Genomic DNA, 22,338 nt, shown 5'->3' on the forward strand with positions numbered 1-22,338 from the left:
ATTCTTATAATTTTAGTCTTATATTTAAATTCTAACATTTATGTATAAGAAATTGTTTTTAGTATAAATAATATGAGTACATTCAAGTATATATATATCTTTTTTTTCTCTTTTAAATTTTATATTTTAATTAAATTTATTATTTATATTGTAATAATTTTTTTTCTATATATATATTTTGATTACTTATACTATATTTCCATTTTTATAAATAATGCTACATTGTTATAAAAATTTTTTTTTTTTTTTTTTTTTTCTCATTTTTTTTTTTATAGATTTTTGCTTAATACATTTTTTCTCTATTATCTTATTTATATATTAGCTATGATATTTTAATTAATAGATTTCATTAAAGAAAAGAAATTAATATTATATTTAAAATTTGCATATTTCCATATAAGAAATGATGAGAAATTAAAAATAAAAAAATATGGTTACAAATACTATAAATATTTGTTGTGCTTTCTTTTTAATAATATAATTATTTTTAAAGAAAGAGCAAATTATTTAGAAAGTAATAAAATGTAAAAGAAATTTTATTTTTCAATTTAGTTAAATAATGTACTATTAAACTATTTGAGTTTTAATCCTCAAAAAATATACATATATAAATTTAGTACGTACACAAAAAGTATGATAACAAAAAGTTTTTAATAAATATTTATAGAAAAATACTATTTATAAAGAATAGAGAAATTTCTATATTTTAAAACATTCATTATTTTTTATTTTTTATTTGTCTTTTTTTCTTTCTTTTCTTTCCACCAAATTGTCTATTATTTTTTTAATTTTTCTTTTGAATAAGATTATATAGGTAAGTATATAAATATACTTAAGTAATAATTTCATTAATAAATTATAAGTTGTTTGTTAGTTTCACATACATATATATATATTTTTTATAATTTATCATACTGTAAATTTAACATTTTCAAAATAAATTTACAATATATCATAGCTGTGTGTATATATGTGTGTGCATAAAATAAATAAAAAAAAAATTTTTTTTTTTTTATATATATTTAATAAAACAACATAGTATATTTAATGTTATTTTTTTACTTCTACAATGGAAAATACGGTGAAGAGAAGTAGAGAAACGTTTATAAATTTACTAGAAACAGGATATTCAAGTAGACAAAAAGAAAATGAAATAAAATTATTTGAAAATATAAAAACTGACATTAGTGTCATTATAAGTGAACAATTAAAAAAAAGATCAAAAACTGAATTTGAATTAACAACAATTGAAAAAAAATTTATCTATTTAAAAAACATATATGATGAATTAGAAAAATTATTAAAAAGACAAAATGTTGAATTAAAAAATGAAGAAGAACTAATTAATAATTATTTTGACTATACTACAACTAATTTAGATTATATATTTATAAAATATGAAAGTATAATTAGTGACTTATCAAAAATAAACAATGATACGAAATTAAAACTAAAAAATATTAAGGAAAAGGAATTATTAGAATTTCAATCTTCCTGTGAGTCAATTAAAGAAAAAACTAATAATTTAAAAGAAATTAAGGATAATATAATAAATATAAAAAGTACCATATCAAATTTATTGGAAGAATATGAAAACATAAAAAAAGAGACAGAATTAAAGAAAGAAGAAAAAATAGAAATTGAAAAAAATTATAAATATTTACTAATAAAAATTGAAGGATTTAGAAAAGAATTTGACAATATAAAAGAAAAGTGCAATTATCAAATGAATGAAAAAAAAAAAAGTTCAAGTAATTTAAATATTATTGAAGAAAAAATAAAAGATTTAAATAGTATAATTCAAAATCTGTGTATAGATAACAAAAAGGTTATTAGTGATTTAAATAATTTGGAAGAGGACAATCAAAATATTCTCATGAATTTACTTGAATATAATGCTAATTTAAATGAAAAATGCGATAATTTATCTACAGAAATAAACACCTTAAAAAATGAAATTTCCGATCTTCATATTAAAAAAGAATTATTAGATGATAATTACAAAAATTTAGAAGTGAAATTAAAAGACATATCGAAAATATGTGAAGAAAAAAAAAAAGAAGATGAAATTGCTAATAAATTTGTAAAGAATAAAAGTGATGAATTAATCAAAAATAAAAATAAATTAAAAGATAAGGAAAAAGAATATTCTTGTTTAAATGACAAATACAATTTTATAAAGAATGAAAATTTACAATTACAGGAATCGTATTATTCCATTGAAAATCAATTAAAAAAAATTCATAATGATATTAATGATTATGAAAACACTTTTCAAATACAAGAAAAGGAATTGATAGAATTAGAAGAAATGAAAGAGAAAAATGAAAAGACAAAAATAGAAATTTTAAGTCTCATAGAAAATTCTGAAAAATTATTACAAGAGCAAAAAAATTTTTTTTTTAAAATTTCAAAATTTTTGAATTTAATAAATTTATCAAATGAAGAATATTTAAGGATGAAAAATGAAAGGAATATTGAAAAAATGCATAGTTACCAACAAAATTATGAAGAAATGAATAAGTCTTTTAGCAATTTATTTGATGAAATAAAAGAGAAAAGTAGTGTAAGTAAAAATTTACTAAATGAAGTAGATAATTTTACAAAAAATATACAAAAATATGAAATGGAAATAAGTTCTTTACATGAAGAAAAAAAAAAAATTAAAGAGAATTTAGAGAATTTAATAGAAGTAAAAGATAAAAACGTAAGAGAAATTGAAAATAGAAAGAAAAATTCTGAACAAAAAATTAAAGAAACAGAAGAAATGCTAAAACAAAGATATGAAGAATTGAAAGAAACATTAGTTTATCAATTTAAGAATAAACATGTAGAACACAATAATTTTTTAAAACAAGGAGAAAAAGAAAAATTAGAATGTAATTTTCAATTGTTTAAATCAGAAATAATTTCCAGTATAGAAAAAGTAAAAGAAGAAAAGAAAAAACAAATAATAGAAAAAGATAGAGAATTAAAAACATATCAACAAAGATACAATTCCTTAAAAGTTATGTAATTAAAATTTTTAAAAACAACTTCATAAATTTTATACAAAAACATTTTAGAAAATTATATATATATGTACATAAATATTAACAAAAAAAAATAAAATAATAATAGTGATAATAAAAATAATAATAAAAATATGAAAAAAATAATAATAATAACTGTCAATCTATTTTATTTTATTTTATTTTTGTTTCTTACCTATGTTTGTCTTTTTTGTTTAAATATTTATAATAATTTTTTTTGATAATAATTTCTTTTTTGTTCTATGTAAATGTAAGCATAATTTAATGGGATGTAACCACATATAAAAAAAAAAAATACCTACCAATATACACTAATGTAGTTAAAAATTTATTAAATTTTTTTTTTTGTATCTTTTTTTTTTTTCAATTAAATTTTTTTTTTTTTTTAATCTATTTTAATATAAAAAAGTTCTATTCATTTTGTACATGTATTTTGTACATATTCTGTTACAATTTAATTGTTTATTTAATGAAAAAACTGTAAACTTAATTTGAAATTATGTAAACGAATATATAAAAAAGGGATACGTTTATATGTAATTAAAAATAAAAAGTATCAAAATATATATATATATTAAGGATCACTTAAAAGGTTAAAAATTCTAAAAGTTTATAAGTTACATATAAAAAAAAATGAAGATGACAAATGAGGCAACAAAATATATATAAATAAATAAATTATATAATAAAAATAAATTATCAAGGGGAAAAAAAAAAATCAAAGGCAAACAAAAAAAAAAAATTAAGCTTATATAAAAAATATTACTTAATAATTTAAAGAAAAAAAAAAAAAAAAATGATAGATTCCTAAAGATATATAATTACAAAAGAGAAAAAGCTATATAAATAAATATTAAAAATTCTTAAAAAAAAAAGAAATGCTGTACCAAGTAAAAATTAAATGCCATTTTACTGTAAGAAGTTACGATTAATGAATGATTATAAAAAAAAAATGAAAGTATAAATTTGTAAAGTTAAAAATATTTGTAAAATATTTTTTTTTATCACAATTACCAAGTTTTTAAATATATATATTTATATATGGATTTATTTTCTTAAAATAATTGAAAAATTAGAAATTATTACACTGAAGAAAATATTTAAAATAATTCTAATTTTAATGAAATATAATTCTTTTAAATGAGAAGTACATATATATACTTTCTTTTTCATTTGTGCAAAAATATGCTTTTTATATATTTGTAATATGATAAAAGGTGTAATAATAATTAATAATTCCGGAAAACCAAGATTTTTACGTTTTTATGATGGAAGTAGTCATGAGAGACAACAATTAATAATTAAAAAAATTCATGAAATTTTAACAAAAAGATTGGATAAAGAATGTTGTTGTTTTATTGAAGACAAGGAATTATTCGATTCAGATGTAAAAGTTGTATATAGGCATTTTGCTACTTTATATTTCGTTTTTATTATTGATACTATGGAAAGTGAATTAGGAATTTTAGATTTAATTCAAGTCTTTGTTCAAGTTTTAGATGCTAATTTCGAAAATGTTTGTGAACTGGATTTAATATATAATTATGAACAAATTAATTATATATTAGACGAAATAATTATGGGGGGCATAGTATTAGAAACAAATATAGATACAATAATTAGTTCAATAAATGGATCTAAAAAATTAATTGAAAATGAATCTTCTTTTTTCGGTGACTAAATAGACAAATATTTCATTTTATTTTATTCAAAAAGAAGAGATATAAAATAATAAATATTTTAAGTTATAATTTTTTGTACATTTAAATGCTTCTTGTCAAAAAAAAAAAAAAAAAAAAAAAGAGAGAAAAAGAATATAAATAATAATATGCAAAGGAATAAATAAAAAATAAATAAAATCATATATATATATAAAAGAAAATACTTACAAACTAATAGTTAAAAATGAAAATTATACTTTCCATCAAATTGTAATTTACTTTAAAAATAATTTAATTTAAAAAAAAAAAAAAATATTATGCATTGTTATAAGCAAATTTATATATTAACTATATTCCACAAATATATATATAAATTTTTTTTTTCTTTCTTTTTTCTTTTTTGCGTTACTATTTTTAAAATTACGTGTACTTTGATACATATAAAACAAATATCGAAAAAAAAAAAAAATTTTCATTAGCTTATATAAAAAATATACGTAGATAGATAACTGCATTAAATGTATACAGTATACAAAATTTAACATGTGCACATTTTACAAAAAAATATATATAAAAAAATTATATAAGAAATATTATAAATTTTATATGTGAATATATATAATTAAAATATATATATTTTTATAAAGTTTATATGTTTCTATCATTTGAGTGGTATTTAATTTTTCATAAAAGATTTAAGTGATTTTCAAATTTTAATCAAAGCTCAAATCCAAATCATCTGGATGATATTTTTTTTTTGTAATATTATATAATTGAAAAGAGTCTACTAGTCCCATTTCAGTTATATATAAAGTTATTAAATGTTCAGGTATATAATCATATTTGGGAATTCTAACATATAAATTTTCAGTATCATTATATATCATTGATGGACCAGGTTGTAACTCATTTTGTTTTAAAGGATCATATAAAGGAACATATATTAACTTAAATAATGGTAATACAATAGTTACAGGTTTACAATTGAATTGTGCTGAACAAGCAATGTTATAACCACCAACTTTTGTGATTGCGCCACCTGAAGATGAAACAGCTACTGATCCTAAAACAACTTTTGTAACTTTTGGAATAACTGCAAAAACAGCCGAATCAGATATATATGTTGTATCAACTCCGTCTTCACTTAGCAATTTTGCCATTCGAAACCCACTTCTATTTATATCTCCTCCAACAACTATAACGGAAATACCATCTTTTTTTTTATTTATTGTTTTTAAAAACCTTTCAACTCCAACAGAATATCCCAATGTTAAAATGACATCATTTTCCATGAATAAATCATATGAAGTTCTTTGTTCAGCTTCTTCCCATGATATATCTATTTCTGCAATTAATTCTGATACTCCTTCAATAATAGAATGCTTTAGTGTGCTGGTTGCTGGTATCTTATAAGTACTTTCATTGGAAGTATTTTCAAAATAAAGAGAAAAAGATCTCTCAAAATTTTTAATCTCTCGTTCATACTTTAAATTATTATTAATACAAATGTTATTTAATTTATCACTTATATCTTTACTTTTATTTAAATTATCAATATAATTATTATTATATAAATACAGTTGTTTAAAATGCTCTGTCCTTATTATGGTTAATACTCTTCTTATTATATTGGGTATAACAAAAAACATCTTATTATTTTTTATAATTTCCTTTCCTAAATATTTTATAATTTCAATTAAATCATGTACACTATTCCACTGGGATACTTCAACCACCTTTTTTAACACTTCTGCAATTTTTTTCCCAACTAAATGACTTCCTTTAACGTCTCCATTTTTGAATCCTTCATTTAATATATTAATAATACCCTTTAACCAATATGCAATCATCATTTCATTTTGTCTTTCTTTTTTTATTTTGTCGCTTCTTTTTTTTTTTTTCTCAAATTTAATTTCTTCCTTATTACATTCATTCTTATAATTACTAATAGTTTCATTATTATTTTTTTCCTCACCATCAACCTTATCTGAAATGTACTCTTTTTCATCAGAATCTTTTATTATATTTTCCCTATTATTTTCATTTTTATTTTCTTTATCATTATTTTTGATCTCAATATTTTTATTACTTTGTTCAAAACTTTTATTGATAATTTCATTTTTTTTATCTTCATTTTTCGTTAATTCTTTTAATTTATCTTCTATCTTTTCTTTATTAATTAATTCATAATTATCATCACAATAATTATCACAAATTTTTTCAGAATTAGTTAAATACAAATTATCATCTAAAATGTGTTTTTCATTATTCTCTTTAGTGGTAGTGTTATCTTTTTTTTTATCAAAATTTGATTCGTTATTGTTATTTACATCGTCTTTATTATTATAATTTATTTTATCTATTAATTTTATATTTTTATTTGTTTTTTCATTTAAATCAAAATTAGAATTTACTTGTTTTTCTATGTTTATAACTTCATTCAAAACTTCTTCGTAATTATTTTTTTTTATGTGTAAATCCATGATTTCTTTATTTATTCTATTCTTCTTATTTAAAAATTTTTTGTTTAAAATTTAATTTATTTTTCATTTTATTATTATTAAGAGAAAAAAAATAAATTCATTCATCCCACATTAGTGTAATTGCATAGCTTTTATTTGATATTACACAACAAAATATTTATTTGAAACAAAAAAATAAAAATAAAATAATAAATATTAGAAAAAAGAAAAAAAAGAAAATAATTATTAAAATAAAAAAAAAAATTTAAAGAATGCATTAGAAAAAAAAAATAAAAGATGATATTTTTTTTTGATGTATAATATATACTGTATTTAGATGTATTTCATTAATATATGGATTACAAAATAAATAAGATTATAAGTATTATTCTTTTTTCTTGTTTTATTTATTTTTAAAGTTCACTAAATGCAATGTTGAAAGTACAAAAAAATATTATTAAAAAAAAATAAATTAATAAAAGATAAAAAATATTTTAATTTTTTTTTTTTCCTTAAAAATTTTTCTTTATATTCACTAATTTTATATATATATTTAAAAATGATTTATAATTTTTACCCTTAATTTTTTAATGTTTTATATAAAATATAAGTTCAAAAAAAAAAAAAAATATATTGAAAAATAAAATAAAACACATTTCATATATATTTATAAGAAGTAGTAAAAAAGGAATGCACTTTTTTTTTTTATGTATAATAAAAATAAAATATGAAATCCCATTTTCCATAAAAAAAAAAAAAATAAGCGTATATAAAATTAAAAAATATACAAAATTTTTTTAAAAAATAGAAATTGTGTTCGGTTTTTTTATAAAAAAAGATTTGTTTTGAAAGTTTGTTTTAAATATTATTTCATATTTTTTAAGGAATAAAAGTAAATGTATATTATCTATATACATATATATAATTTTTTATATTACTTATTTTTTATATATTATAATTTTGAATCAATTATAAAATACTATCTTTTTATTTTTGTCACAACTCATTTGATGTATCATATTAATTTATGATAATAATTTAAAAAGATTAACATAAAAATATATACACATTTTTTTAAAAAATATATATTTTTTTAAAACTATGTAATTCTATTTTAATTGTATTTCATATAAATTAACTTTTCTTTTTTTTAAATTTTAATTATAGAAACTTTCTAATTTTAATTGTTCATGAAATCAAGTTTTAGAGTAAACTTATAAGAGCTTCAACTTTTTTTTATTTTTATTAGACTTTCCTATTTTTAACTATTTTATTTATTTTTACAAGTATTATATTTTTTAAAACAAAGACTCCTGTTGTTTTTAATAGAATATTATGCAACTTTAAAAAAAAGAAAATTATAATTATGAATAATTAAAACAGTAAAAGAATACATAATTATGAATAATAATAATTAAAAAAATGATGGAACAAGGAAATTTTGATGAGAAATTTGGGAATTCTATTTTATTAGAAGCTTTAAAAGAAGCACTTAAGCAAATGATAGAAGAATTTTATGTAGAAAAGGAAATAGGAATTAAAATTTATAAACAAGCATGTTCAGTAAGTTAAATATATATATATGCGAATTTTAAGTATAGAATCTATATTTTGTAATTTTCTTTTTATTTTATTTTTTCCTTCTAACAGAATATAAAAAAAGAAATACTAGATAATTCTAACCAATTATCAGACATTAATGTCAGTGGTCATTTAAAAAGTTATTATTGTAGAAACGATGTTTGGACTTTTTTTTTTAAAAATACTCTTTTTAAAATTAATAAAAATAAAAAAACAAAAAATTATTCAAAAGATTATAAAAGTTATCAGCCATTAAATTTAAAAGTTTATAAAAACTTTCATAATAAAAAAGAGGAATTTTTAAAATATAGTATAGACAATAATAATGTTAAAATTTTAAAAAATTTTAGTAAGCTTTATTCAAATATTATTCATAATGAAAATAATGAAAATGATATTGACGATATTTTTTTTTATTATGACGGGTTGATAAAAGTATTATGTGTTGAAGAAGCATTTATGTAGTTAACAAGAAATTATTTATTTTATTTTTTTATTATAATTATAATAATTAGATTTCTTTTTTAATTCTTTTAAATTTTATTATTCTTAAAGAAAATGAAAAAAAAAGAAAATAGCAAAAATCAACAAATTATGAAAATTATTTAGAAACTTTTTTTTTATAAAAAAGAAAATACGCAAGGGTTTTATTTTTATAAATTTTTTTTATTACTATTATATTAAAAAAAAAAAAAAAAAAATATACACAATAAGAAAATAATGAAAAAAATTAAATTATAACAAATATATAAAAAAAAAATAATTTATAAAAATAAATATAAGAGAATTAAAAAAAAAAGGAAAATTAAGTGAACTATATGAAAATGCAACTACATAAATTTATTTTTTAGTATTTAGAAAAAAAAAAGAAAAAAAAGAAAACTATATAATATCATATAAAAAAATAAGATTGATTAATTTTAAATAACAGTAAAATAAAATATGAAGGAAATAATATTTGTTTTTGTGTAAAATATATATATATATATATATATATATATATATATATATAATACATATTTATATATTTATGCTAGTATTTATCATATTAAAGCTTTTTTAATAATGATATTAAAGATATAAAAAGAAAAATATATATTTTTATAAATTATATTTAATTATTATTTTATTCATTTATTTTTATTTTTAAATTATATTTTACAAATATTAATAAAATAAATTACTTAAAAATAATTATTATACATTTTTAATTTCATATATTAAAAATGTAAAATCAGAATTATGACGTAACACTCATTTTGAGAAAAAAAATAATATTTATTCAAGCTATAACTTATTATAAATATAACTATAAAATATAAAAAAATTATATTTTTTTAATTATTGAGTTTAAATTTTATTAATTTTAAAGAAAAAAAATAAAAAAAATAAAATAAAAGATAAATAACATTTTGAATTAATTAACATATCAAAATTGAAATTATGGAAAATAAATATTATAAAATATTCTTATAAATTTTTAATATGTAGATAACATAGTATCTCCCGTAATTAAATTTTTCAGAGTTATCTTAATTTTATATAAAATATGTTTTTTAAAATTTCAGTTATTGATTTATTATAATATTTATTTATTTATTTTTTTTTTTTTCATTTCTCTTTCATTATGAGGTATTGATATTATCAAAATATTATAATTTTACTTTAAATTTTGATGATATAAAAACTAAAATTAATTAAAATGGGTGACAATTTAGAAAGGTTATTTTCAAAAAAAGAAAAATGTTTTAAGGAAATAATTGAATCAAATTGTATTTTTATCAAGGAGTTAAATCAGTGGGTTGGCACTAACTATATAACAAAATTAAAAATAAAAAAAGACACTCTAAAAATAACTCCAAAATTATTAATAAATAGAACTCGTTCAAGTAGAAAAAATAAAAAAAGAGAAAATGAAAATAGATATTAAAAAATAAGAAAAATGAAACAATTATGAATATGACTAAAGATATAATTTTTTTTTTCTGAATATATATATGTATTTATGTGTATTTTTCTTTTTCAGGGGCGAGTAGATGTAGAGTATGTGGATTAATAATTGAAAAGAACAGTTTAAGAATAGGATACCCAACAAAAGATCCAAGAGGAAATTTTGGATATATAAGTTGTTGGGTTCATCTAAGTTGTAGTAAAAAAATTTTGTATATTATTTTATATAATGAAGAAAATGGTAAATTTTTACAAGCATATTTAAATAGTACAGGAAAAGATTCCACCGAAAATAATTATAATAAATATGAGTTATATATATATAATAATTTAAAATGGGAAATTTTTTTCGGTGGATTTGAAGAATTAAACGATGAAGAAGTCCAAATGTTAAAAGATACTGCTAGACCATATGAATTAAAAAATGTTAATGTAAAAAATAGCATTGAAGCTTTAATAAATGAAGAAAAGGAATATTTAGATTCAAATAATTATATGAAACTAGAAAACAGAATTATTGAAAACAAACTAAAAATTCCTAAAGAATTAAAATTTAATTTACTGGAATATCAAAAAGAAGGTATTTCATGGATGATACATCAAGAAAATTCAAACATTAGAGGAGGAATACTTGCTGATGAAATGGGTATGGGGAAAACAATACAAGCAATCACTTTAATTTTATGTCAGAAAATAAATAAATTGGAAAATGGAGAAAATATAACAAAAGAAAGTAACATAATAGAGATAGATGATGAATCAGAAAAAGAATTGAAATTGAAAAAAGAAGAAAATGATGTAATAAAAATAGAAAATATAAAAAAGGATAAAATTAAAGTAGAAAAAGAAATAGAAAATAATGTAATAAAAATAGGTAATGAAATGAAAATGAAATATGAATTAAAAAATGATGTAGAAAGTAATCCTGCAGTTAAAATAAAAAATAAAAATGAAACTAAGAATATATTACAAGGAAATACTTTAATAATAGCACCTATTGCAGCTGTAATGCAATGGAAGTCAGAGATTGAAAAATTTATTGAAGGAAATATTTTAAAAGTTTATGTATATCATGGGAGCTCTAAAAAAGTAACTTTTGATGAATTGTTAAAATACGATATTGTCATTACTTCTTATGCAATGGTAGAAGTACACTTTAGGAAAATTATTAATAAATATAAAATATCATGTGAATATTGTGGAAGATTATTTTTACCAAGAACCTTAATTTTGCATAAGAAGTACTTTTGTGGACCAGGGGCAGTGAGAACTGAAAAATTAAAAAAAAGAAGAAAAAAAAATAAAGATACTGCACTTGTTGCTATGAAAAAATTTGATGATACATTTGTTCCTACCCCTAGAAATGTACTTTTGGAAATTATGAAAGAATCTAAAGATTCAAATATTAATAATGAAATCAATAATATGAAAAATATGAAAAAATTAAAAAAAAATGATTCACTAAATAAAATGCACACAATAGAAGAAAATGAAGTTATTGTATTAAGTTCAGAAAGTTATAAAAGTGAATGCTCATCATCAAATAATTCTTTTTATTCTCCTTTATCTAGAAAGACATCTAGTAGAATAATCGATTTATGTAATTTAGGTTTTGACAAAGAAGTAATTGATAAAAACATAGAAAATATGTATAAAAATAAAGAAAAAAAAAAAAAAAAAGTAAAATGGAATATAGTTATAAAAAGCATATTAGAAAATGATTCATATAATTTAGATATAAACGAAAAATGTAAGAACATTTTAATGCAAATATATTTAAGTGATAACACAATAGAAAACAGTGATCTTAAAAAATTAAATATGGGTGAACTTAAGGTTCTTTTAATAACCATGGGGAAACATGTTTTTGGTACAAAATTAGAACTAATAAATAGAATATTAGTTTCAGCTAAATATATAAGACAGGAATTGAATCAATTGCAAAATGAAGAAAATGAAAAAACGAAAAAGGTCGTAGGAACTAATAAAGAAAGTGAAGAGTATCATCACATAAACAAAAAGGAATTAGAGAAAAGTATAAGTGTTACTATAAGTGAAGATTTAAAATACGAAAATGAAGAAGAAAATTACACCAACGATCCAATTAAAAAAAAAACCAATAAAAATAAAAAGAGTTATGGAAAAAGTAAAACATTAGATTCTACATATTCACTACAAAATAACAAAATATCAAAAGAAAAAGTAAAAAAGAGAAATTCATCTAACTCAAGAAGGAAGCTAAAAAAGAAAAGAAAAAAAAAAAATAGTAATGATGATAGTGATGAATCATTTAGGATAGAATATTTAAAAAGTGGAAAGTATGAAAAAAGCTTTAGTGATAGTTCCGATATTAAAGAAAAAAATAATAGCACTAGTGACTCTTTTGATTCCTATGATTCTATTATTGTTAAAAAATCAAAATTAAAAAAGGCTAAATTGAAGAGTGATCAAACTGTTTTTTTTGATGAAAGTGCATTGCATCAAATACAATGGACAAGAATAATATTAGATGAAGCTCATAGGATAAAAAACAGAACTACATCAACAACACAATCAATTTTAAATTTAAATTGTTCTGGATATAGATGGTGCTTAACAGGAACTCCTTTACAAAATAGAATTGGAGAATTATATAGTTTAATAAGGTTCCTAGAATTTTACCCATATGCTTATTATTTTTGTTCAAAAAAAGATTGCAAATGTTTACTCTTAAATTATGAAATGAAAGATAACAAATACTGCTATATTTGCAAGCATTCTAGAATAAATCATTTTAACTATTTTAATAAAAGAATTTTAAAGCCAATACAATCATTTGGATATAATGGGGAAGGTGTTACGAGCATGTTTTATTTAAAAAGTGAAGTTCTAGATAAAATATTACTAAGGAGAACTAAAAAGGAAAGAAAAAATGACATAAAATTAGAACCATTAATAATTACTATAAGGAAGGATAAATTGTCAAATGAAGAAAAGGATTTTTATGAATCTTTATATAAACAAACTTCTACGCAATTTGACAAGTATGTTAAGTCAAATACTGTTTTGCATAATTATGCTCATATTTTTGATCTATTAAGTAGATTAAGACAAGCTGCTGATCATCCATATTTAATTCTTTTTGGAAACTCTTTTTTAAGTGATCCATCAGGAAAATTTATAAAAAAAAATTCTGAAATTATTCCAGCTATATCAAATGATTATGTATGTGGAATATGCCTAGAAAATGTACCAAAAAAAAATAATATTAATACAAAATGTAATCATAATTTTCATAAGACATGTTTAAAGCAATATATAGAGAGTTTTGAAATAGAAAATTATTCAAATAGCGACTTAAATAGTACCAAAGATTCAAATTTTGTCAAATCAAAAACATCTGAATGTGTAAGTACTACTACAAATACAATTTGTAATAGAGATGTTATATATAATAATGAAACGGAAAAATTAAATAAAAAATCAAAATCCATTTCTGTTGTAAAATTTAAGGATAAAGATAAATCAGAATTTGTTAGTTTGTTAAATAATAAAGAAAATTCAAAAGATTATCCTTTGGGTTGCCCAGTTTGTTATATTCCTTTAACTGTTGATTTTAATCTTTTTCAAGAGTCAGAAGATCATGATGAAGAAGAAATCATCGTGTGTAAAGAAGAAACTACATATATTAATAAGAGTTTTATAAATAGAATTAACACTCAAGAATTTCAAACAAGTACTAAAATTGAAGCCATATTTGAAGAAGTTGATAAAGTCATTAAAAATACTGATGATAAATGTTTAATATTTTCTCAGTTCTGCTCTATGTTAGATTTAATTGAATATCATTTAAAAAAGCACAATATTATATGTTCAAAATTGTTAGGGTATATGTCAATGGTATCAAGAAATAATATATTATATAATTTCAATCAAGATAAGCAACTAAGAGTTCTTCTTATAAGTTTGAAAGCAGGTGGAGAAGGTTTAAATTTGCAAGTAGCAAATCGAATTTTTATTGTTGATCCTTGGTGGAATCCAGCTGCTGAATTACAGGCTATTCAAAGAGCTCATAGGATAGGCCAAACAAAGACAGTTCATGCCATTCGTTTTATTATAGAAAATACTGTTGAAGAAAAAATTATTCAATTACAAAAAAAAAAGCAGTTAGTATTTGATTGCACCATAGGAGATTCCAATAATGCTATGCAGAAGTTAACAAAGGAAGATTTAGCTTTTCTATTTCATGCATAAACATAAGAAGAAAAATTTAACGTGAATATACATTTTCCTTTTATATAGAATAAAATTCATACCATTATTCATAGAAATAAGGTATAATTTATATGGCTAAATAAATTTTATTTCATTACATATTTTAATTTTTTTTTTTTTTTTTTTTATTTTTAATTTTAAAAGAAAAAAAATCGAATTATTAATATAAAAAGTATTTTTAAATACATTTTTTTGTTTTATAGTAAATAATGAGGTAGACAAAAATAATCACAATGACAAAAAAAAATTATATATATTTGTTTATGCATTTTTTATTTTTTTAAAACTGTATAATCTCACTTCAAATAATTTATAAAAGATTTTGTTAATTTAAATAGGAAATTTTACACTGAAATTTTTTTTTTCATCCACAAAAAGTTTATAGTTAAAATAAGAAATAACCAAAAAAAAAAAAAAAAACAAAACAAATAAAAAAAAACATTAAAACATATAGCTTTAAAAATATATATAACTTGAAAATATATAAATTTAAAAATTTTAATTTTTAATATGGGAATAAAGAATAAACGAAAAATAAAAATAATTACCATATAGCTATATTTCCATCTTTATGAATGGTTAATAATTTATCATTTAAATTCCAATTTGTTCCAGTTATTTCATCCAACTCATTATTTAAAATATTGAAATAAGAATAATTTAAGATATCATAAGAAATCATATTATAAGCATATGAACACATAAGTTTTTTGCCATCTCTTGAAAAAATTGGAGGAGATTTTGGAATTGGGTTTTCGATGTAATATGGAGTTTCAAAAATGTGTAATAAATCTATTTTATTTGTATTTAATAACTTCATGTTACCATTAATTGCTTGTATTGCTATTAACTTATCATCTGGAGAATAATTTAAACCATATATTTGCTCACTAAACATATGTTTATTATATAATATAGAATTAATAACATTTTTATTATTTATTCTCAAATCGTAACATATAACAGATCCATTTTGCGTACCAATTAATAAATGACTACCACAAGTAGAAACAGATGAAGATGTGATGGAATCATCTACATTAATAATACTAACACATATATTTTTTTCCATATCCCATATCTTTATTGTTTTGTCTAAACTTGTAGAATAAAATAGAGAATTTTTTGCTTCTTTAGAAAATACTGATTTATCAGAATGATTATAATTACATAAAAAATTAATTGATGTTATTTTTTCTTTGTGATCATAATACATATACTCTACTTTATTTTTTTTGTTATTTATTAAGCACATAGTATTATCTTCCATAGCTAATAAAGTATGAATTTGTGAGGGATGTATACTTATATTGTTTGCTGGTATTTTGCTATCTAATATATAAAAAATTTTAGTACACTTTAATTGGTTGTCCTCTATGTTAATAAATGCTATTTTTCCATCCCTTCCACAAGTAACAATCATATTATCAGATTCAGGTTGATTATGATTTTTAAAAAAATTTTTATTACTTATAAAAAAATTTATGTCTTCATTTTTAATACAATTGCTTGTATTATTTAATGATCTTAAATTTTTAATTTTATTATATATATTAAGGCTTTGTCTTCTTAACTTTTTCTTTTTTTTTGTATTTATATATTCCTTCATTGCATTATAATTGGAAGAATACCTAGAAGAGATACTAAAACATAATATACCACTAGGATGAACATTTAGAAAGCTTTTTATTTTTTGAAAGGTTTCATTATTTTTATAAATATTTTCTTCATTTAATGAAATACTATAATTTTTACTTTTAAAGTAGCTACTATCAGAATTATAATGTTTTATATATACTTTATCTTCCAAGTTACTAGAGTTATTATAATAGTTATTTATTATTTGAAAAGATTGATTAGTCTTCTTAATTTTCCTGCTGTTTAATTTTTTAGTCATATTTTGTCCTATAATATCATGTTTTATTTTATTTTTGTAATAATTATTTTTATATAATACAAAGTCATCATAATTTAACGTTGCTTTTGTCAAATACCTTTTTATATTATGTAGATTATTCAATTTACTTAAATATAAGCAAACACGTAATTTTTTTTTTTTAAAAAAAATATATTTAGATCTCCAAACGTTATTTGCCATGTGTGAGCACATTTTCTCTAGTTTTTTTAATTGATTTTTGTGATTCCTTTTGCATTTTAATAAATATTTTAGTAAATTTTCATTTTCTAATTTTTTTTTAAACATTTCATTTCTTAGATCAAAATATTCCTTATCTATAGTTTTTTTATAATTTTTTATTTCATGATTTTGTCTTAATAATTTTAAGTAGGTAAATTTAAGATTTTCATATTCTCTTAATAGTTTTGTATTTTTTTTTTGAAGTAAATGCATTTTATGCTTCATACTTTTACAACTCGTGGAGTAAAATTTTATTTCAAGATTATTTTTATTAACAATTTCATTTAACTTAAAAACTTCTCTTTTTTTTTTTAAAAACTCTTCTTCTCTTTTAGAAATAGTATTAATCAGTAGTTCATTTTCTTTATTTAGTATATTTAAAAGTTTTTCTTTTTCGCTTAGACTACTTTTAAGGAGAAGAATGAGTTCTTCATTTTTTCCTTTTTCTATAATAATTTCCAAAAATTCCTTTTTTGATACAAAATTTAGATAATTATCTACGTTTTTACATCTTATTATGTTATTTTCTGAATTAATCAATGAATCAATGCTATCTTTACTTTTGTTGTTTAAAAAGTTATTTTTTGAATCATTTTCATTTAATACACTGCTTTCATGTGCCAAGCTAAAGTTTTTATTATTTAGTAAATAAATATTATCTGAAGATAAAGATGCTATAATTGCCAATAATTTATTTTTTTCTTCAACTAAAGAATTATATGATAATAATATATCTTGATACTTTTCACTTTGAGAAATATTTCTTTGCTTCAAACGAGATAAAATTGTACTTTTCCATTCTTTCATTTTATTTTAGGAAGTTCCGATAAATGTGAAAAGCTATTTTAAGTATAACCAAAGCAAAAAATGTAATATTTTACAAATTTTAAAATATATATTGCTTTGATATTATGTATATGTTGATATATTTTTCATTTATATATTTAAAAAAAAAATATATATATATACAGTTCATTTAACAAATATGCATTCATTTTTTCTTTGCTTTTTTAATATTTTTTTTTTATTATATCTAAACATTTAATAAAGAAATCATGTTATTTAAAATTTTCCTACATAAATTGAAAAAGTTTATATTTTTATAATTAAGTTATTTTGTATAACTCTTTTTAATTTTATATGAATATTGTGATATAAAAGAAATGGAATTATTTCAGTACCAAAAGTAGTTAATTATACTAATATAAAATGATTAAGTATTCAACAAAATAATTCAAATTATGAACAAGGAAATTTTTATGGAGATTTTTTTTTTTAATTATTTTTTCTAATTACAGACAAAATAAGGACACTATAAGTATAAATATAGAAAGAATAAAGTAAATAAAAAATTTTCATTTTATTTTTGATAGGTTCTTTGTAATTTGTATTATAAATACAAAAATTATTATGTTATAAAAAGAAGATATAAATAAAAATGAGAAAAAAAGGAAAAAAAATGAAAATGTAAAATAAAAAATGTTTCTATTATGATAAAATATCTTATAAAATTATTTCTCTTTTTCTTTATTTAAAGATATTTATATATTTAGAATTCATGTAAAGAAAAATCTGGATGAACATTTTTCAAATTTTCGATTATATTCTGAAAATAAAAAAAAGAAGAAAGAAAGTTGATAAAAATTTCAAATTTTTAGATAGACAAATATATTAAAATAAAAATTTTATTTTTAAATAAGTCTTTTGATTTTTCATTTTTTAAAAATTTTCACCTGTACTATATCATTTTTTTTAGTTGGCTCATGAATTTTTTGAGGATTATTTTTTCTTGTATGAAGCCTTTAAAAAAATAAATATATAAATAAATAAATATATATATATTTCATAATGTGATTTTTTTTCATTGAATTAAAAATATTTTTAGCCCATTGTAAATAAATTTTTAGGAGAGAGAAAAAATATTATAAGAAAACATTTTATTACTTGTAACTCCCAAGCCAAGCATCCTTTGCTTCCTCACAACTATATAAAAAAATATATTAAATAATAGACATAGAAAATGTGTGAGTCCTATTTTATAAATTATATTTCTTATGTATCTATAATACTTATGAAATAATATAATTTGTCTATTCGAAAAAATAGTAATTTATAAAATATAACAAAAACATATATATATTTTTAATTTTACTCATTCGCATCACTGAGCTTCTTATCTTTAATTAATAAATTGCTTTTATCATGATCTTTTGTTAAGCGTTTCCAACAAGGTTCCTAATAGTAAATTGAATGTTAATATTGTTAAAAAAAAAAGATTTAAAAATAAAAAATAATAAATTATGTATTAGTTAACTTTTTCCTTCTTGTAAACTTTTAATTTTAAACCTATTTCTGATAAAGTATAAGAGCATTTCTGAATACATTTTTAGAAAAAACAATGAATATATAATATTTATGAAAAAAAAAGCATATATAGAAATATATAAATAAATATGCTATAATTATATATATATATTTCATAAACCTCTGGAATTATTGATCTTAGCAAATTCAAATTTAGCTCATGCTCTTCACCTTGTTTACTTGTAACTGATATATATATATTACTAATAAGAAAAATTAAAAGAATATTAAAAAATTTATTATACAATGTTTTTAAAAAATGCATAAAACAAAATACTTAAAAAGATTCTAAAAAGAATTACTCAAAAAAAAAGAAAAAAAGAAAAAAAGAAAAAAAGAGAATTATTAAAGAAATAAGAATGTAAATATAAAAAAGAATAACGAAAAAGAAAATTAATTATTGAAATGTATATATATATAATTTGCCTTAATATAGAAAAGAAATACATTTTACTAATAATTTTAGTTTTCATAAATATTTTTAAAATAATAATACAATATGAATTATTTTGTATATATTTTCTTTTTTAAATATAACTTTTCATTAAATTTAATATCTTCTTTTTCAATTAACGGAATAGAAACAATTAATGTTAACTGATAAGAATTTTGTCCCCATCGAATAGTTGGTATTTCTTTTCTGCAAAAAAAAGAATATAATAAAAAAAAAATAAAATAAAAATAAAAAAATAAAAATATATTTATTTAATAATGGATCCTTTTTTTTTTTTTTATTTTGAAATGTCTATAAAATTGAATTATCAAATATTATTATATTTCATACTCCTTTTATATATTTATTTTATTTTATTTTTTTTTAAAGTCATTTAAGAAATAATTAAATATTTCTATAGAATTAAATTTTTTTTTTATAATTATCTCAATAAAACATTCTTTTATTTATAACACCTTCACATTGTTATTTACTTTTTTTTTTTTTTTTTAATATTGATAATTCATAAACAATATAGACAAAATTATTTGTAAAATCCATCAATATAAATATTTACTGTAAACTTTGAGAACCAAACAAAATAGACAGTAATATAAAAAAAAAAAACACTTCAATCATTTTGTGAAATAATCAACATATAGTTTTTAACATATAACTTATTTTAATTCTAAGAAAAAATAATTTAATTTTTTGAATATCTGAGTTTTAATACTTTTATTTTAAACTTATAATAATTAAAAAAGGAAATTTAAATCCTTTTTGAAATCAAATTTAAAATAAAAAAAAAAAAAAAATAGAATATAAATTTGCATAAATTTAGAAGTTTCAATTGATTGAAAGACAAATATTTATATAAAAATTTTCATGATACAGAACAAATTTATCAATTCATCCTATCTATTTTATTTGTAGATATTCTTTAAGAATATAATAAAAAATTTAAATGTGTACGTATATATGCACATGTACATATATATATATGAGTAAATTACACTTTTACAATTAAAAATAGAAAAATATTTTATTATTTTAATAAATTGGAGATTTATTTTTACAATAATATATTTTTTTTAAACACATTTTATTTAATAAATCCTAAAATTTTACAATCTTCTAATTTATATTTTTATATGGTTAAATAAGGACTTAAAAGAATTCTTCTAGGTTGTTGCATTATTATAAAATATTATGTAGAATTTAAAAAAAAGAAAGAAAAAAAGAATTTTATATATGAATATCCTTTTTTAATACTTTTAAGATAAATTTTTATTTTTATTTCATCATATTCATACATATTTCGAGTTTGGATTAAAATGAAATTTTAAAATATTCCTATTTTCTTTTAATATATATATATTTATATATAAAATAATAATTCATTTTTATTTTTAATGATAATTTTCTTATATACCAAAAAAAAATATAACATAAATGAAATAACAAAAAATATATATAAAAATTTAAGAGAAAGAAAAATATACATTATCAAAAAAATAAAATTTTTGAATATGTATAAATAAAAAATTTTCTTGGAGTCTATCATCTTTTTATTTTATAATATATTGAAATAGATATAAATTTATATTATTTCAAAAGTATTAAAATATTTCAATGCTTTTAAAAAAAAAAAAATTCCTAATATAAGTTATATATTTATAAAATTAAATGTGCTTCTACTCCTCTTATAAACCTTTAAAGGGAAAATATATTTTACATAAAAATAAAAATTTCTTTTTAAATAATAATGATGAAATAAAATATAAAGTTATATTGAATTATCATATTAACACTATGATACTAAAAAAAAAGTTGCTAAATTTTTATAAACCAATAAAACAAAAATTAGAATAATAAAAATTGGTTTAATTTGACGTTGTATAAATATCTGCATAAGAAATTAAGATTACTTTAATATGTCTATGTTTTAAATTTATAATATATTACTCTTTAATATTTTTTATACATAAAAAATGTCTTTTTTATTATTAAAGAGAAATTTTTTTTTAAAGAAATTATCCTATAAATTCAAAAAATTGCGCAAAAATTTATTATACAAAACATAATAATTTAACATCACAACCATATGAATGCATATATTTCATTTTATTTTGTTTTAATTCTCTTTCCTTTTTCATATTAAAATTTTTTTATTTAAAAAAAATTTCATCATATATATAATTTATTTTATAAAATGTGTGGTCTATAATTTCAATTTTCTTCATATCTTTTTTATTTGCGCATATTCAATTCTAATATATTTGTATATAAATTTCTATTAACATAAATTAATATTTTTTCCATCTTTATTTTAAAAAGATCCAGCAACTTTAAAATTTTATACTCAAAGTCTACAACTAAATTGAGTATATCTTTTTTTTTTTTTTTTTTGCTCAAATATGTATATACCTTAAATATGACAAAAAAAAAAAAAAAAAAAAAAAAC

The 22,338-nt window shown here is 18.3% G+C and overlaps 7 protein-coding genes across 7 annotated transcripts; 4 read left to right on the plus strand and 3 right to left on the minus strand.

The window, feature by feature from the left end:
* Positions 1–1,069: 1,069 nt before the first annotated feature.
* PRELSG_1465700 (conserved Plasmodium protein, unknown function) lies at positions 1,070–3,016 on the plus strand (the record flags this gene model as incomplete). Its single annotated transcript, XM_028679761.1, has 1 exon — positions 1,070–3,016. The coding sequence occupies one exon, from the start codon at positions 1,070–1,072 to the stop codon at positions 3,014–3,016; it is 1,947 nt and encodes a 648-aa protein (XP_028535442.1).
* A 1,223-nt stretch (positions 3,017–4,239) lies between these two features.
* PRELSG_1465800 (AP-3 complex subunit sigma, putative) lies at positions 4,240–4,713 on the plus strand (the record flags this gene model as incomplete). The annotated part of the gene is made up of 1 exon (XM_028679762.1): positions 4,240–4,713. One exon carries the CDS (start codon positions 4,240–4,242, stop codon positions 4,711–4,713), a length of 474 nt encoding a protein of 157 aa, XP_028535443.1.
* Positions 4,714–5,406: 693 nt separating this feature from the next.
* On the minus strand, positions 5,407–7,176 carry PRELSG_1465900 (eukaryotic translation initiation factor 2b, subunit 2, putative; the record flags this gene model as incomplete). Its single annotated transcript, XM_028679763.1, has 1 exon — positions 5,407–7,176. One exon carries the CDS (start codon positions 7,174–7,176, stop codon positions 5,407–5,409), a length of 1,770 nt encoding a protein of 589 aa, XP_028535444.1.
* Positions 7,177–8,577: 1,401 nt separating this feature from the next.
* PRELSG_1466000 (conserved Plasmodium protein, unknown function) lies at positions 8,578–9,201 on the plus strand (the record flags this gene model as incomplete). The annotated part of the gene is made up of 2 exons (XM_028679764.1): positions 8,578–8,718; positions 8,806–9,201. The coding sequence occupies 2 exons, from the start codon at positions 8,578–8,580 to the stop codon at positions 9,199–9,201; spliced, it is 537 nt and encodes a 178-aa protein (XP_028535445.1).
* Positions 9,202–10,438: 1,237 nt separating this feature from the next.
* PRELSG_1466100 (DNA repair protein rhp16, putative) lies at positions 10,439–14,919 on the plus strand (the record flags this gene model as incomplete). The annotated part of the gene is made up of 2 exons (XM_028679765.1): positions 10,439–10,625; positions 10,763–14,919. 2 exons carry the CDS (start codon positions 10,439–10,441, stop codon positions 14,917–14,919), a joined length of 4,344 nt encoding a protein of 1,447 aa, XP_028535446.1.
* A 565-nt stretch (positions 14,920–15,484) lies between these two features.
* Positions 15,485–17,884, minus strand: PRELSG_1466200 (conserved Plasmodium protein, unknown function; the record flags this gene model as incomplete). The annotated part of the gene is made up of 1 exon (XM_028679766.1): positions 15,485–17,884. One exon carries the CDS (start codon positions 17,882–17,884, stop codon positions 15,485–15,487), a length of 2,400 nt encoding a protein of 799 aa, XP_028535447.1.
* Positions 17,885–18,626: 742 nt separating this feature from the next.
* On the minus strand, positions 18,627–20,513 carry PRELSG_1466300 (conserved Plasmodium protein, unknown function; the record flags this gene model as incomplete). Its single annotated transcript, XM_028679768.1, has 8 exons — positions 18,627–18,683; positions 18,811–18,877; positions 19,022–19,060; positions 19,230–19,312; positions 19,392–19,451; positions 19,563–19,644; positions 19,980–20,081; positions 20,452–20,513. The coding sequence occupies 8 exons, from the start codon at positions 20,511–20,513 to the stop codon at positions 18,627–18,629; spliced, it is 552 nt and encodes a 183-aa protein (XP_028535448.1).
* Between the last annotated feature and the right edge of the window lie 1,825 nt (positions 20,514–22,338).

The sequence above is a fragment of the Plasmodium relictum genome, assembly GCF_900005765.1.
Source record: "Plasmodium relictum strain SGS1 genome assembly, chromosome: 14".
Taxonomy (NCBI): domain Eukaryota; phylum Apicomplexa; class Aconoidasida; order Haemosporida; family Plasmodiidae; genus Plasmodium; species Plasmodium relictum.